Below are 16,993 nucleotides of genomic sequence, written 5' to 3' on the forward strand. Positions count from 1 at the left end.
ACTTTAGCTCTCTCGATCTCTCTCCCTCCCTCCCCCCCCCCCCTTTCCCTCCCCCTCTTCCCCCCCCCCCCCCCCCCCCCTCTCTGTTTTCTTCTCTCAAGGGCCTAAGTTTTGAAGGTTTTTTTTTTTTGTTTTTTTTTTTTGAAACTATAGAGTCTCACTACGTAGCTCAGGCTAGCCTTTAAGTCACTGTGTAGCCCAGGCTGTCATTAGTACCCATTCCTTAGTCTCCAGAACCCGGGCACTGCAGGCAGGGCCACCCTGCTGTGCATTAGAAGCCTAGGTTGTTGGATTCAAAGGAGAAGTTGTCTGGTTTAGTCAAAAGGAACTTTCTAAACCTTCCCATGGGAAGAAACCCGAGGCAGAGAGGTGAGCATGCTATAGAAACTGCCCTGAGGACAAAGGTTACAAGCTGGACAGTGCCCAAGGGACAGCCTGCCCTGCAACAGGATTCCAGAGGGAGATCTTGACACTGGGCCAACAGTAGTGTCACCTGCCTTTGGGAGCCCACTCCTTTGGGCAGTAAACACATCTGCAAATGACAGTAGGGGCTGAAGCTCATAGGCGCATGCCCAGATGTCTCATGCTCCTCAGGACCTCTGTACCACCCTGCAGGGGACAAAGCGGGGGAGGGGGGAACCTTTCCAGGTTACTGGGAAGGCATGTGACGTGTGACAAAGTCTCCTGAGGAGAGAGTGGAGCTCATCCATGATTTCATTTGAGAATTACAGGGAAGCTGTTCTTCACACCTCAGGGAGGGCTCTTAACATCTGCTCCTGCCACACCACACACACACACCACACTACACACCACACACACACACACACACACACACACACACACACACACTACACACCACACACTACATACCACACACACACACCATACACACACATACCATACACATCACATACACATATACCCCCCATATACACCCCACACACACCATACATACACACCACATACACACACACCACACCACACCACACACACACACCACACTACACACCACACACACACACACTACACACCACACACTACACACCACACACTACATACCACACACACACCATACACACACACACACACACACCACACTACACACCACACACACACACACACACACACACACACACCATACACACACATACCATACACATCACATACACATATACCCCCCACATACACCCCACACACACCATACACACACACCACATACACACACACCACACCACACGCATATGCACACCACACACCACACACACATGCACACACACCACACACATACCACACATGAGTCCAAGCACAGGAGAGAAATCTACAGACACAAGCACATATGCTTAGCAGCAGTCATAGATTCACAGACAAGCAGAAAGATACTCTCAGACACACAGATACTATGCAACCACAGATGGACTCTCACCTAAAATACATCCATGCCCAGCACATAAGAGAAGGTACAAAGACACCCAAACCCCTCAGATTCACACACACACACACACACACACACACACACACACACACACACACANCACACACACACACACACACACACACACACACACACACACACACAGAGAGAGAGAGAGAGAGAGAGAGAGAGAGAGAGAGAGAGAGAGAGAGAATACAAATCCTTAGTCACACGCACACACATATCTTACACACATAACATAGGAACTCACACTCACACATAACACACAGACCTCCAGGTAGGTACACAAACTCCAAGACAAAGATACAACTCAAGGTCTGGAGCCATAGCTCAGCAGTGAAGAGCACTTGCCATGCAATCGTGAGGGCCAGAGTTCAGATCCCAGCGCCCACATAACAACCCAGATGCCCTTATGCAAGTCTGTAATCTCAGTCCCCTGGGAATGTCGGCAGGAGGACCGCTGGGTTGTGCTGGTCTGTAGCAGAACCAATTTCAGCTTATCCCCGACTAACTTACAAATAAATGAGACTCAGACTATGGCCATTTTATTTGGCTTTGTCAATTACTGGGGGGCTAACCCCTAATCGACTTTTCTAACTGTTGGCCGGGCTGCCTCCCCGGCGGTGTACCCCAAATACTTGCTGTTTCTCCTGGCCATGTGCTCAGGGTCCATTTCCTCTCCTGGCACCTCTCCTCTCTCCTCCTTGTTCTTCCTTCCCCACCTCCTTCCTCTCTCCTGGTCCTCCTCAGACCCCAACCCCGGGAACCGAAACCCCACCTACCTCCCTTCTGCCCTGATCTAGGCTGTCCACATCTTTATCCAACTAATAGTTTAAAATGACAGAGCAAGGTCAGATAGCATTGCTTGGTGTATGTGAGGATTTTCTCTGGTCCCTGAGGGCAACCAGGGTCAGCCTTACAGGGTTAGCCTTGCAATACATAGCAACAAACCAAACCTCAACACCGGTCTGAGAAAACAGGCACTCCAGGCGCAGGGAGACCGCAGAGGACATCCAGTGACCTCCTCTGGCTGCTGCGCATGCACAGACATGTACACCCACACGTGTGAACACATACTGACTCGCACATAACTAAATACAGAAATCATAAAATAATTTCTAACCTCCAACTCAAGTGCCCACGGACACACATGGCTCACACACACGGATCGTCCATAAAACACCATCTCCGAACAGTTGTGATGGTGAGGTAGGGATGACATCATCTTCATCTCTAGGTAGGAGACAGCTGGGTTCTGGGTCCCTATTTGATAGCACCGAGGACCAGCCGAGTCATCTTCCTTGCCCATCCCCCAAAACTTGCACATGCCCCCCACCCTCCTGCCCAGCCCATACCGTGCTGAAGTTGGGGAAGAGACTGAGTGGGGTGGTGCCATTGAGGTGGAAGGCGAGCAGATGCTTCAGGTCCAGCGGGGGTTGCAGAGGACGGGTGGGCAAAGTCAGGGAGGCCAACAAGGGGCTGGGAGCGCCGGAGGCCGGGCCTGCTGCAGAAGGAAGAAGGGCAAGGTCTGAAATGAGGAGCCACCGGGCTCTCTCCCACCTCTGCTACCAGAACAAAAGGCTGTTGCACTGCCAAGACAGGAACTCCCTGCTCCCTCTTTATAACTGCACCAACTCCATTGTGGAAGCGGAGTCCGGGAGTCCACAGCTCAAGTCTCCTAAGCAGAAGAGTGACCCTTTCTTACTGACAAGGTCAGCACAGTGGCCCAAACAGACACCAAAGGGAGTCCAGCCAAGAGAGGGGTCAGAGGAGTCAGGGTTGACATACACAAAACCATGGCGACAGGGTGACAGCGTGACAGCGTGACACACTACTCGTCCCAGTTGATCCCAAAGCACCAAACTCAGGGAGTGCGGGGAAAGGCCAACTCTTTTCGGTCTCACTAACTGTCCCTTTCTCACTTCCGGTTGCATGCCACTCACAGAAGGGATGAAAAGAAACCCAAAGCATAGGACTTGGGAAATGGCACAGTAGTCAGAGCACTGGCCATTCTGGTCTGATTCCCAGCACCCACATGGTAGCTGGCAACTGTAACGCCAGTTACAGGGGACCCAATGTCTGCTTCTGACCTCTGCTGGCATCAGGCACACACGTGGTACCCATACATGTCTGCACTCAATATGGATCAAATAAATCTGAAAAGGTCCCACGAAATTAAGAAGACAGAAAGAAACCCACAGCATTCTGAACAGTTGGGTCCCCAGTGCTGGTGGGGTACTGCTGCTTCCCAGAGGATGCACCCCATCCAGCATCCAGGGTGACACCCCCAAGCCAGTCCTCAGGACCCGTGGGAACAACACTGTGGTTTTGTAGTCTTTGGTCTTAACAGTGCGACATAAAGGCAGAAAGGGGCTGGGAACTGACAAACCAGATTTCGAGGGAGGAAAGGGAAAAGTAAAAGCAGAAAGCAAGCCGGGCGTGGTGGCCACGCCTTTAATCCCAGCACTTGGGAGGCAGAGGCAGGCGGATTTCTGAGTTCGAGGCCAGCCTGGTCTACAGAGTGAGTTCCAGGTCAGCTAGGGCTACACAGAGAAACCCTGTCTCAAAAAACAAACAAACAAACAAAAAGCAATCCAGGTTATTGGAGACTTACTTGGGTCCTGTAACTGCCAAACCAAAGAAGTCCCTTTCAATTCTTGGGTGTTAACCCCTGAAACACCAGATGGGTTTATTTAGCATCTGTAGATGTAATGCCTATAAACACAGCCAGATACAGGAGAGCGGGCAGGCGGCAGGTGGGAGGGGGAGAGAGTGGGACTGTGGGCTTTCACCTCTCTGCTTGTGCTGTGTCAGGAGCAAGCACGCTGTCATTTGGTTTACCATCTCCTAGGGAAAAAAAAGACACCGCAGCAAGGACATTCTCAGGAATCTGCTCTCCTTCATCTCTGCTCTCCCAGCTCCTAAGGCCCAACCTTTTTTTTTTTTGGTTTTTTCGAGACAGGGTTTCTCTGTGTAGCCCTGGCTGACCTGGAACTCACTCTGTAGACCAGGCTGGCCTCGAACTCAGAAATCTGCCTGCCTCTGCCTCCCAAGTGCTGGAATTAAAGGCATAGGCTACCACTGTCTGGCTAGGCCCAACCTTCTTTAATGGAAACTGGAAACCCAAAAGGAAAGATCCAGATGGGGCGGGTAAATAGGGTGGTAGTGGTGGGGGTCGGGGAATGGGCGGCGCTGCCCAGATCTTAGCACCTCAACCTACTTGGGGTCTGGTTTGGTGATGAGTAGGTGAAGAGCAATTAGTAGGTCATCTTGGCTGTAGTATGATTAAGGCTGCTTATCTCACCCTTCAATTTCCAAGGCCCCTCAGCTTGCTAAGGTAAGGGGTGGCCACTCATAGGAGAAGTGCCACCCCAGAGGTCCCTCCTGCACCCTCTCTCTGAGAATTCCACGCCAATGCAGAGTCAAACTCATGCAGCTGGAGGAGAGGGGAGCCATCCACCCCGATCTTCACCATTGTGCTCATGGCTGCAGCCCACTTTGATCAGCAGCTCCATACCCGAGCAGCACAAGGACGCGAACGTTGGGGAAAGAGCTCCTGCAGCTCCGAATGCGCGCCAGCAGAGGCGCCCGAGACTCCAAAAGCGCCAAGTCCCCCAGCGCAATGGCGCACCGTACCGGGCGCGCATAGTTCCTCAGGTGCCTGCGGGTAGCTGCAGGGATGGATGGCCAGTGCGGCCATCGCATCCAGCGAGGGTCCGGGAAAGGAGTCCCGCAGTCCTCTTCGCATGGAGTCCGGGGAAGCCTTTTGGTGGCGCTCCAAGCCTCGCAGCGTAGTCTCTGAGTACCCCAAGCAGCTCCACAATATAGTAGGTGCAGCGTTCGTTCGCGTGCTTTGGAGCCGGACTCCGCGTGCTTTGGAGCCGGATCGCCAGTTCCTTCGGGAAGCCATGGAGCCGCGCACGCCCGGAGCCAAGCTGAGCTTGTGCGGCTGCCATCACCACCGGCTGTAGCAAGGCCAGGTCCGGCTCTTCGTGCTGCAGGACTAGGGCAAGCTTCTGCACCGAAGCATCCAGCAGCAGTGGGCGAAGGCTTCATAGGAAGGTGAACTGGCACTGGACCGAGGCTAGGGCTGTGGCTCCCAAAGAGCGCACCAAGCAAGGCCAGGCCTCCTGCTTTTACAGCAATAGGGAGCCAAGGTTATTGGCAGAGGACCTGTCAAGTCAATAGCTGCAATGTCCAAGACTGCAGGGAGCTCGGGGACCATGTGGGAACTGAGGCCAGCATGCAGATGGAACAAGGCATCCAATTTGCTCTCATATTCGCCCAGATAGACATGGGGCTTAGGGTCTATCTGGGAAGCCAGGAAAATAGTTCAGATCCATAAGCAGTGGGCAAGTGGCCCTGAGCTGCAGGCTGACACTGTTGAGGTGGGGACGGGGAAGGCTTGAACTGAGTCAAGCCAGTTTGGGTGCAGATATGACAAAGACCCACAGGGTGTCCAGGAATTGGCAATCAGTAGCTTCACCCCCCCACCCCCACCCCATAGCTTCAAACTGCCCACAACAATAGTAGCAGGCTGGCTATCACATGGGGACCCCGAAGTGGCAAACAGGACCAGACTACAGGACTCTGCCCAGTCCTTGGTCTCACCTAACACAACTCCCACATATCGGGATGCCTTCAGGAGCTGACAGGCTTCTGTGTGCAAGACACTGACAATGGCTGCCTGGGACATCTCGGGGGGTGGGGTGGGGTGGGGGTGGGGGTGGGGGTGGGAGACTGAGTTGGGCTTGTCCTACAGGCTAGGGGCTTAGGGGAGGCAGTTGAAAGAGCACAAACTTGGGGCCAGACAGACTCTGCCACTTATTGACTGTGCTACCTTGGGCAAGTCACTTTCCCTGTCAAACTTCGGTTTTTCTCAGCTCCAATGCCTGCAGCTTTATTCCTTCAGGGGCAGGGGGCATAGGAGCAGGGGGGCAGGGGGCAAAGGGGTTTACCTGATAGCTCGAGGACTCAGCAATAGACACATTCACTAGCAATTCCTAGCCAATGAGAGTCCCTGTTATGCGCTGTTTGTCTCTATAGAGTTAATCCAACTTCCTCCCTTCCAGCCAACCTGCCCCCCCCCCCCAGGACTCCCACGGCTGAAGCCAGGCAGCGCTGTAGCATGTACAACTCCAGGAGACACAAGGGTGACTTAGGACTTGAAGGGGATCAGAGATAAAAATGGGGAGCTTTAGCACACCTGACTTTTTTTTTTTTTTTTTTTTTTTTTTTTTTATGTATGTCAGGGCTGGTTTCAAGTTCACCATGTAGCTAAAGATCATCTTGACCTTCTGATCTTCCTGCCTTACTCTCCCAAGCGCTGTGATTTCAGGTGTGCACCCTATTTCTGATTTGTTTTGTTTTGAAGGTAGAGTTTCTCTGTGTAACAGCCCTAGCTGTCCTGCTTTGTAGACTAGGCTGGCCTTGAACTCAGAGAGTCGACTGTCTCTGCCTCCCAAGTGCTGGGATTAAACTCGTGTGCCACCAGGAGTGAGGCCACCAGGCCCGGCTTAATTCTGAACTTTTGTTTATTTGTGTTTAGCTTTGTTTTTGAGACAGGGTCACCATGTGGCCCCGGCTGGCTTGGAATACACTATGTATACCAAGCTGGCCTCGAACTCCTGGAGACCCTTTCTGCCTCTGCCTCCTCAGTGCTGAGATTAAAAGGGTGTACCACCACACCCAGCTGAAGCTTTTTTTTTTTTTTTTAATTGAAACTAATTTGAGTTTTTCAAAAGCACAGTAAAAACTCATCAAACCCAATGGTGAGTCAGCCATGGCCTAAGACCAGTTTGCAATGTCTGGCCCAGGGAGTGAGAAGCAGGCCTGTGTTCATCCGATGAGGAGGGGCAGGCCTGGCTTCTTTACTGTTGTACTCACTATGGCTGGCCCGGTGTCGGGCTCGTAGGCAGCACTTGGTGAAGGTCTGGCATAGAGGAGGTATGAATGAAGTGTGCTGGTTACTACCCAAGGGCCTAGAATATTGGAGCTTTTCCCAGGTGGCTCAATGTCTCCCCTTTTCTTTGTCCTCCCCTTACCTCTGGCTGCCACCCACCTGCATGTCCCTCACTCTCCCGGGGCTACAGTATTCACTATGCCCCCAGTGTCTGACCCAGGTTGAACCTCTGCAGCTCCAGCGGGGCTGAACAGCGGTTATCAGGCACATCCTCTTTAGCCCCATAGTAGATCGTTAACATACCCATTTTGGCCAGGTCTGCTACCACCTCGACAACCCTAGAGGTGGGAGTGGTTGCCAGGCTGGGGTAGGTCCCTCCACCCTCAGCAGGGTCTTCTAGAATGGGCTGGCCCTGGTTGACTACCAAAGCCTGGACGTTGTTGGTGTCCACCATGAAGGCATTTTTGTCTTTGGCGCGCTTGTTGTGCACCAGGGCCTAGAGACACTCTAAACAGAAGAACATCAGCTTCTGCTTATAGTCAAAGTGCAAACAGGGAACCACCTCCTTCCACGGCTTGCTGAAGTACTGCATGCACTTGGTGGAGTTGAGGCCTCTCCAGACAAATTCTTCCCAGGGAGCACCATGCCTGCTCTCAGGTACAGGGGACCGAAGACACACACACACACACACACACACACACACACACACACACACTGCTTCCCTTACTCACAGAGCAACCCCATAGCTAGGGAAGCTGGTAGGGAGGCAAGAGAGAGACAGCCCACCAAGCTAAGGGGGAACCATCCATCCAACGTAGCCTAGAAAGTTATTCCAGCTTTGCTGTAGGAGACTAGAGATGAAGGAGATAAAGGGGTGGTGTTGGGGGTGGGGTGGGGGCTTACGCTGTCCACAGGGATAGGCTGGACTCGATGCGGGGGTGTGTGTGTGTGTGTGTGTGTGTGTGTGTGCAGAATCATGCAGAGAGCTGCACTGGGAGGAGGTAAGGAACCTCCAGCTCCCTCCCTCCCTCCCTCCCCTTCTCCCTCCCTCCCTCCGGGACAGGGAAGGTACTGGATGGCAAAGACTGCTATAGTATCTCAGAACACAGCGGTGACTTTTAGCCCAAATTGAGTCCCGAAGACAGATGTGATTCACAGGGCTCCTTGGTATTTTGTGGCCGATCCGGGGCTATAACACCCGGATTCCTAACTCACAGGCTGCTGTCCTCAAAGCCCACAGACACCTGTATCATCAGTACAGAGCTGGGTATCTCATGGCCGTCTGCTTTTCCCTGGCACAGCTGTTGCCGCATGCGCACGCACAGGTGCTGGCTCGTGTTCGTGAACACTGGCATGCGGCCCTGGGATAGGTCTCAGGGATAGGCTACAGGGTGAGGACAGGCTTTGGGCTGGGCTGTAGGGAGTACTACTAGCTGGCTGTCTCTGCCTCCCCAGGATGGGTCTCTGAGATCTGAAGGTCGGGTCCAGTTGGGTCAGACCGGCCAACGGTACCTCCTAGTGGTGTGAAGTCTGTCCTCTCTTCTTGTGAGCAGCAGCAGCAGGGCCAGCAGGAACTACTGTTTATCCAGTCAGTAGGAACTGAGCCAGGCCTTGGGTTAAGACCATACATGATTCCCCAAGGAGACCAAGACTATTACTGACAGTGGGCGGGGAAACCAAGGGACTGGACTAAGTCATTTGCCCAAGGTTTCTCAAGCCACAAGCAACTGACGTACAATCGGGACACTCATCTTCCTGCAGCCATAGGCCCCACTGCAAAACACCTCTCTTCCCAGCCTGCCTCAGCCCAGACCAGGCTCTCTCTCTTCTCTTCTCTTCTCTTCTCTCTCTCTCTCTCTCTCTCTCTCTCTCTCTCTCTCTCTCTCGTTTTGATCACTGCAGGAGTCTTTCTGCCTCTGCACGCTTCCCCCACAGCCTGAGAACAGCCAGCTCATACCTATTCAGCTGCAGGTCTCCCATGCCTTTGCCTCTTCAGTGGGACTTTACTGCTTAAGTCAGGCACCTCGCCAAGAACCCCCCAGCCTCCAAAGATCTCTATGTTCTTAGTACCCCCGTTTATCCCGCCCAGCCATCCCCAAAGAGGCTATTTTTATAAAGCCGCTGAAGTTGTTACTATGTCTGTCTGTCCGTGTGCCTGTCTGTCTGGAAATCGAACCCAGGTCCCTGAACACGCTAAGCATACCCTCATCACCTGTAATTTGCCCCTAAGCCTAGATTTCCCACTTTTCCTCTCTCCTTGATCAGCACCCCCCCCCCCCATCCCTTGACAACATCTTAGAGATCTCCTCTGCTACCCCAATCCCCACTGCTGGACTGGTACCTGGCCTGCAGTCCCTATGTGCAATTCTCTGTGTTTCTGCAATGGTATGCCTTTACCCAGGAAGCTCCCCTCCCCCCTTTTCCATCACTGCCCCTGCTGTCCCCTCCAGGCCACCCCTTACATGTTACAGATCTGTTTCTGGTTCTATTCCTTCACATCTCTTTCCTCCTTCTGTCTCCCCTCTCTCCCATACATTCCCCAAGGGCAGGAAAGACAACTGGCTTTTCTTTTCTTTTTCTGTCTTTGAGACAGGGTCTCATGTGTAGACCAGGCTGGCCTCAAATGTGCTACAAAGAGGATGGCTTTGAACAACTTCTTCTTCTTCTTCTTCTTCTTCTTCTTCTTCTTCTTCTTCTTCTTCTTCTTCTTCTTCTTCTTCTTCTTCTTCTTCTTCTTCTTCTGTTTTTTTGTTTTGTTTTGTTTTTTTGTTTTTTGAGACAGGGTTTCTCTGTATAACCCTGGCTGTCCTGGAACTCACTTTGTAGACCAGGCTGGCCTTGAACTCAGAAATCCACCTGCCTCTGCCTCCCGAGTGCTGGAATTAAAGGTGTGCACCACCACGCCCGGCTGGCCTTGAAATTCTTATTCTCCTACCCCTAGCTCCCAATTACAGCCCTGTGCCACCACATCCAGCTCTATGCATGCTAGAACTCAAACCCAGGGCAAGCATTCGAGGCAAGTGCTCTACCAGTTAAGCCACATCCCCAGGTCAGTAACTTCTTCATGTGCAAACCCCAGACAGAGCCATGGTGCCTGGCTTCTAATGTATACCACAAAATTTGGAGAAAGAATTTTAAAAAGCAAGCTGAGTGTGTCTGTGTGTGTGTGTGTGTGTGTGTGTGTGTGTGTGTATGCAGCAGATGGACCCTGGGCACTTGTTAGGGGGTGGAAATCACTTCCTTCCTCGTCTTTGCTTCCCAACAGCCTGTGATGCCAAGACTTTACCCTGCCCGCCACCCATAGGATGTGAGGATGGGGGACAAGTGTAAGACCAAGATAGAGGTGACAGGTGCTCTCCCGGAAGTTTGTCGAACCCTTCCCAGATTCCTAGAACCTCGGTCCCGCCCCCTCCAGCAGCAGGATCAGATAAGTCCACTGAGATGTTTTCAATGAAAGAGCCTGGGCAGGTGAAGGCCAGTCTGACACTGCTCCGGACAGCAGTCCTTAGACCCACTAGAATCCAGTCCAAAACAAACCAAAAACCTACTCAGTTGACATCAGCCACATTGAAGTACTCAGGAGCCACATGGCCTGGACCACATGTGCAGCATCCCAGAAAGTTCCAGCAAACGAGCTGCTGTAAATCTATAAGACCCTATGTCACCTTGTAGGAGCCAGCCTGAGGTGGTGGTACCGGGTGGGGTGATTGGGGGGGGGAATCAGCAAAACTATATGAATCAGTGCTAACCAGGGGCGGCCAAGTGTGAGCAGCGCTGGATCCTATAGACCTCCATAAGCTAGTGGGATCCACTGCAGCCTGCGTGGTCTAAAGGCTCCTGTGTGGCTGTGTGGGCTGGTCTCCCCATGCTCCTAGTCACAGATCATGTAAACCTTGTCTCCATCAGTGTGTTCCCCAACATACCTACACAGGCCCCCACTCCCACCCCTCTCCCAGAAGCTCTAAGATTGAATGCCAGCCCAGGTGTCCCCGCACCACTCCCACACACTCATGGGGGACACCATCTTGGATGGCAGACACACCGGCCTCCATCTCCTTGAGCTCTGCTGAACAACAGCAGTCCCTAGTGGTAACAGAAGCAAAAGGCACCAGCAGAGGGCGCCACCTGGGTCTCAGGCAGCGCCACAGTGCCCCAGGCAAGCCCACCTCCTGGCCTTATCCCACTGCCCCATGCTGCAGCAGGAGACACTGTGGTCAGGCCACAGGGAGTAAAAGGAACAGGGGTCCATTCAATTATTGCGAATATGGGTAGGTTCCTAGGAGAGCTCACAGGGATGAGACAAGTAGAATACTACAGGGTGCAGGTTTCCGAGAGTTCTGAACCTAGCAGGACTCTGGGGCAGGAGAAGCAGATGGAAAGCAGAATGCCAGTGAGGGAGGGTGGGCAGATTTTGTAGTGGATTTTTACATGGTGAAGTGTATCTGTGCCTTGCCAACAATAGTCCATTAACCTACCTGGAAGCTGATAGGGTATAAGGCGCAGGGGTCCAGATTCAGAAACACCTGGCTGTCTCCCAGTCCTTGGAGACTGGAGTTCAGAGATGCCTGGGATAGATGAAGTCCTAGCTAGATTTAATTCTGCCCTGAAGATTTATTAGAAATCTCATTCTCTTCATCTGAGAAATGGGTTTGTAATTAGGGGAGGAAAGTCAGTATAGAAATGGAACTGAGGGGCTGGCGAGATGGCTCAGCGGGTAAGAGCACTGACTGCTCTTCCTAAGGTCCTGAGTTCAAATCCCAGCAACCACATGGTGGCTTACAACTACCCATAAATGAGATCTGACGCCCTCTTCTAGTGTGCTGAAGACAGCCACAGTGTACTTACTTATTTATAATAATAAATAAATCTTTGGGCCTGAGTGAGCAGGGTTGACCAGAGCGAGCAGAGGTCCTAAATTCAATTCCCAAATTCAATTCCCAAATTCAATTCCCAGCAACCACATGAAGGCTCACAACCATCTGTACAGTTACAGTGTACTCATATACATAAAATAAATAAATACATCTTAAATAATAATAATAAAGAAATAGAACTGTGCTCGCTTCGGCAGCACATATACTAAAATTGGAACAATACAGAGAAGATTAGCATGGCCCCTGCGCAAGGATGACATGCAAATTCGTGAAGCGTTCCATATTTAAAAAAAAAAAAAAAAAAGAAATAGAACTAAGGACCATAGTGAAGAAGGGGTGGGTTTGCTTCTGTGGAGCCAGGAGATACCAAGGCATTTGGTGGCCCTGTCTCTCCTGTCAACACACAGTCACCCAGACATGCCTTCCAGTCCCCTCACTGTTAGGTGCAGCATTCTCCACATAAGGGCTAAGGAATATGGTGATTTTGATGCCAAGTCTCCCCTCTCCCCGGCAACAGCCCCCCCCTCTGGTGATTCACCGTCTGCCTCTGAGCCTTCAACTTGAGCTCTTTGGTAGAGCGTGAGCCTTGGCATGTGCACACATGCAAACACGCCTCGGTGACTGCTGCTCTCTCTATTCGGGTGAAGCAGCCGCTCCTGTTGCCCCAGGAGAGAACCACAGGTCAAGGTTCTCTCTTCTCAGAAGTCTAGGGCGGGTATCTTCTTTGGTAGGATTTTGAAGGATGTCCCACCCTGGCCAAAATCCATAGCCTGATCCAGCTTGCTGAATAGCTGCCTCAAGGAAAGCCAAGCTGTCGGCTCTGGGTACACAGAGAGCAAGCCAGTCTGACTGCATCAAGAGGCAGCTAACCCCATGCCTCCCTGAGCAGGTATCTTATGAAATAACATGACCCTGGCTGCCACCTGAGAGAGAGGGTTCAAGGAAAACCACATTTTGTAGTTGTGCTATAATTAGAAAAGATTGACCCCCACAGGCACCCACACCAATAGTGCTAGGCATAGATGCCAAGGCACGTGTACACATACATCTCCCCATGGTGAAACCAAGTCTAGGGTCTATGTGTGATGCCCATGCAGTGGCACATACCCCCTCTGGTGTGAGCCAGCATGTACACATAGATGGACTCAATCAACAAAAGAGTGGACACACAGCCTTACAGATGTCTCTGAAACACCAGAGACTGCATGCATGAGCTGGATGTCACATACCGTGACAAAGAGTGAAAGTGAACACCCTGAGATCACTACCCAGGACGAGCGCATGCGCACGCACTCTTCCTCACAAAACCAGATGCCTCTGACTCTTGAGATGACGCGACCAACCAAACAGTCCCAGGGCGGAGAGTAGAGCCCTCCCAGGGGCACACGAAGATGCACACACATGCACATATCAAGAGATAAAATCAAAACTCAGAGGTGAGGCCCTACACCTCCCTGGGGGGTCTATAAGCAGTTCGTGCGTCCTGAGGGATGGGGGAGGCATTTTCTTTAGTGGTCTGGCTATGGGTTAGGTGCTCACAGCCCATCAATAACCTCTCCTGAATGCACACTCCTGCAAGAAACCTTAATAAAACTCACTGACGAAAGAAAGAAAGAAAGAAAGAAAGAAAGAAAGAAAGGAAGGAAGGAAGGAAGGAAGGAAGGAAGGAAGGAAGGAAGGAAGGAAGGAAGGAAGAAAGAAAGGAAAAGAGCAACAAAATGTGGAAGTAGCCAGGGGATTATTTGGGAAGATGAAGGGGACTAGCAGGAGGGGATAAAGGGGGATCATGGGGGAAGAATACCATCAACATACATCATACGCAAGTCACGAATGTCAGGAATCTAAGCACGGCCCGGGGTTCCTCCCCTTCACTGGAACCTCTCCCACACTTCTGAGCTATCTGGAGCTATACTGATGTTTCAGATCCTGCCCAAGCTAGAGAAACCTCAAAGCCCAATGGCGGAAAAAGCTTCACGATGCCCCCTTGGACCCACTGCCTCCAGACCCTTGTCCCTGGAAGAGGTTTCCAAAAACCTTTGAAAGCTGCCTCCCCAAAACAAAACAAAACAAAAGCGACCAGGCAAGCCAGGTGTGGTGAGTGGTGTGTGCCTGTAATCCTGAGAAGTGTGTGGCTGAGCCCCGGTATAGCTAACTTGAGGCTATCCTAGGCTACAGAGTAAGTTCAAAGCCAGCCTGAGATACAGCAAGGCTTTGAAGGCGCTGGGGTGGGGAGGGGGGTAGAGAGAGAAACAGAAACAAAAGGCCTGACAAGACTTTAGGTGAGGAGGCTGGTAGGGGGTAGGGACACAGGTAAAGCAGGGCATGGGGGACTGGTCTGGCCCCAGTGTCCAGGCTGCTGCTCTGCAAGGAACCTTCTGGTCCAGTCTACTCTCCACCAAGGGAGTAACAACAGCTCTTCAGCTCCATCCAGTGCCTCCCCTCCCTTGTCCTTAGAGGAGGCGAAGGTAAGATCTCCTATAAGGGGTCTTTCACTCAGGTTGCCACCGCACATTTACCCAGATGTGCAGCACCCTTGAGGGCAGACACTCCAGCTGTCCTTCCCCCTCCTTACCCTTTGTTCTCAGCCGCAGTCCAGGCTACATAGGACTGGGGTGAGGAGGTAGGGAGTCTACTGACCTTGGGTCCCCAGCAGACAGCCTCTGGGAGTCACTAATAAGAGGGAGAGAGTAGGGTAGGGGAGAGGGCGGACCCTTTCCTGGAAGCCTCTGAGATCCGTCCCTGCTCGCCAGCTCAGGCGACCTCAGTACTCACCCATGAGCATCCTCAGCCTTTGGAGACACCACAGAGCAGAGCACAGAACCAACCCAGCCAGAGTGACAGAGGGAACGGGGATGTGAGGGGCAGGAGGGGAGGGCTGGAGGGAGGGACTCCAGTTAGGCTGGAGAGCCCTGTTCCCCTTTGCCAGAAAAAGGGGTGCCCGATCCCCGATTCCTGAGTCCCAACCAGAGGGAGACGATCAGAGTGGGGTCTTTGCCAGGCTGCGGGAGTGTGAAAGACTGTGGAAACCAGGGATAGAGAGTGGAGTGTGACCTACTCACCACCACCCCCCCTCCTGTGCCCCAGGCTCCCTGTCTCCTGCCTCTTCTGCTGAAACAAAGGGCTGACTTTGTCAGCAAAGACCTCCAGGGACAGGTACTACCCTCACACGGCTCACCCCTGCACTGCGTGCCTGAATGCTCCCCTGCTCTGGACTTGCTGAAACCCCTATTTAGACCACCGGTCTTCTTCCTCTCCCGGACATCACCTTATAGTCGCCCCGCTTTTACCAAAGGGGACACAGGCTCAGAGAAGTATCACAGAGGGTTGCCACTGAGATAAGGAGGGAGCCCAGGTTAGTCCCTTAGGCTTGTTACCTCCTGCAGTGCCAGTTAGGAAGTGGAGAGGGCTCTGCCAGATCAGCTAGAATTTCTGATACACGTCTGGGGTCCAGGGTCCCCACCTCTTCTCTCCACTGTTACTCCTTCCTCCCCTTCCTGGTGCTGAAAAGCTGGCTGTCCACTCACCTGAGCACCTGGTGGTTGTGCAAGGAGGGGGTGGGGTGGTCGGGAAAGGGGAGACAGTCAGGCCACAGCTGGGATCTAGTCTGGAATTCCAAACCCAATTCTGTGCCCAATTCGGCCCCCACCCCTTCAGCATTCTGTCTCCACCAGATAATAACCAGTAATCTCAGGGCAACCAATACCCGCGCCACAGAGCAGGTCTAGCGAGGAGCTGACAGCCGCTGCTTCTTGCTAGGAAGGGGCTCTGAGGGGAAGGAGTTGTTTGTGTCGGGGAAAGAAAAGAAACTCAAGCCCGTTAATGAACCCGCCCAGAGACACGGAAGCTCTGTCTTCTTCCAGGCAGACACCTAAGCTAAGCCCCCTAATTCTCTATCCAGACAGCCTCGCCTCTCTGGGTGGTCTGGGGGGGGGGGAGGCGGGTCTCACCTCGGGGAAGAGGATGTCTGGCGGTCTTGGGAGAATGTAGGACACTTCTGCCTCCCGTCACCCAAGGAGGAGGCACTAGCTGGGCTCAGGGGTCTAGAGAGGAATACTATTTCTTTGAAGCTTGTACCTAAAGGTCTCAGGATGACAGGGTGGGGGTTGGGGGGTAGGGCTCAGTGAGGAGGAATCAGCAGCCCAGAGAGATGCTGATGGGGAGGGCAGGAGGAGAGCTTCCGGAGCCTCCTGGAGGGACTGAAATTAATCCATCTGTAGGGAGCTGTGGACTAGAGTCACTCATCAAGCCAGTGACTCATGCGTGACCCACGTCCTTGGATGTCCAGGGCCCAGGGTACAGCCAGAGGCTTCAAAGTTTGGAGAAGAGATAGAGGGCTGAGGAATCTCTAGTGCGTTAGCGGGGAGTGCGGAAGACTCAAGTCTGACGGCCACGACCGCAGCCATTTTTGTCTTGGACGTTGTTATAATCTGAGTCATCTCTGTTTGTCTGTCCATCCCAGTGTCTACCTTACATTCTTCACATATGGTTCCTCTAGTCACGTCAGTAGGACAGAGCTGAAGTCATTTCTGAAGTCCCTTCCTGCCCTGTCAGGTGCACAATGGAGGATAAGAGAGAGGGCCTTGGTTCACTCTAAATTAGAAAGCGCCCAGAGTCAGAGGAGGTGGCTGGCTTTACGAAGCTGTCCTTTAGCCAACTAGAGGGGCAGAAGACAACTGGTGGGTCCCCTCCCTCCCTCCCTCCCTCCCTCCCTCCTTCCTTCCTTCCTTCCTTCCTTCCTTCCTTCCTTCCTTCCTTCCTTCCTTCCTTCCTTCCTTCTTTCCTTTC

The 16,993-nt window shown here is 52.5% G+C and overlaps 1 protein-coding gene and 1 non-coding gene across 2 annotated transcripts in view; one reads left to right on the forward strand and one right to left on the reverse strand.

The window, feature by feature from the left end:
- Znf385c (zinc finger protein 385C) overlaps positions 1–16,993 on the reverse strand; it is a 57,599-nt gene that overhangs the window by 7,189 nt on the left and 33,417 nt on the right. Inside the window, exon 6 of the mRNA XM_029546141.1 lies at positions 2,788–2,936. Coding sequence (XP_029402001.1) covers positions 2,788–2,936 — 149 coding nt within the window. The remainder of the gene's footprint in view (positions 1–2,787; positions 2,937–16,993) is intronic.
- LOC115065472 lies at positions 12,390–12,496 on the forward strand. Its single transcript, XR_003845250.1, has one exon. It is a non-coding gene; the product is annotated as a U6 spliceosomal RNA (small nuclear RNA).

Source organism: Mus pahari, chromosome 14 (genome assembly GCF_900095145.1).
Source record: "Mus pahari chromosome 14, PAHARI_EIJ_v1.1, whole genome shotgun sequence".
NCBI lineage: Eukaryota > Metazoa > Chordata > Mammalia > Rodentia > Muridae > Mus > Mus pahari.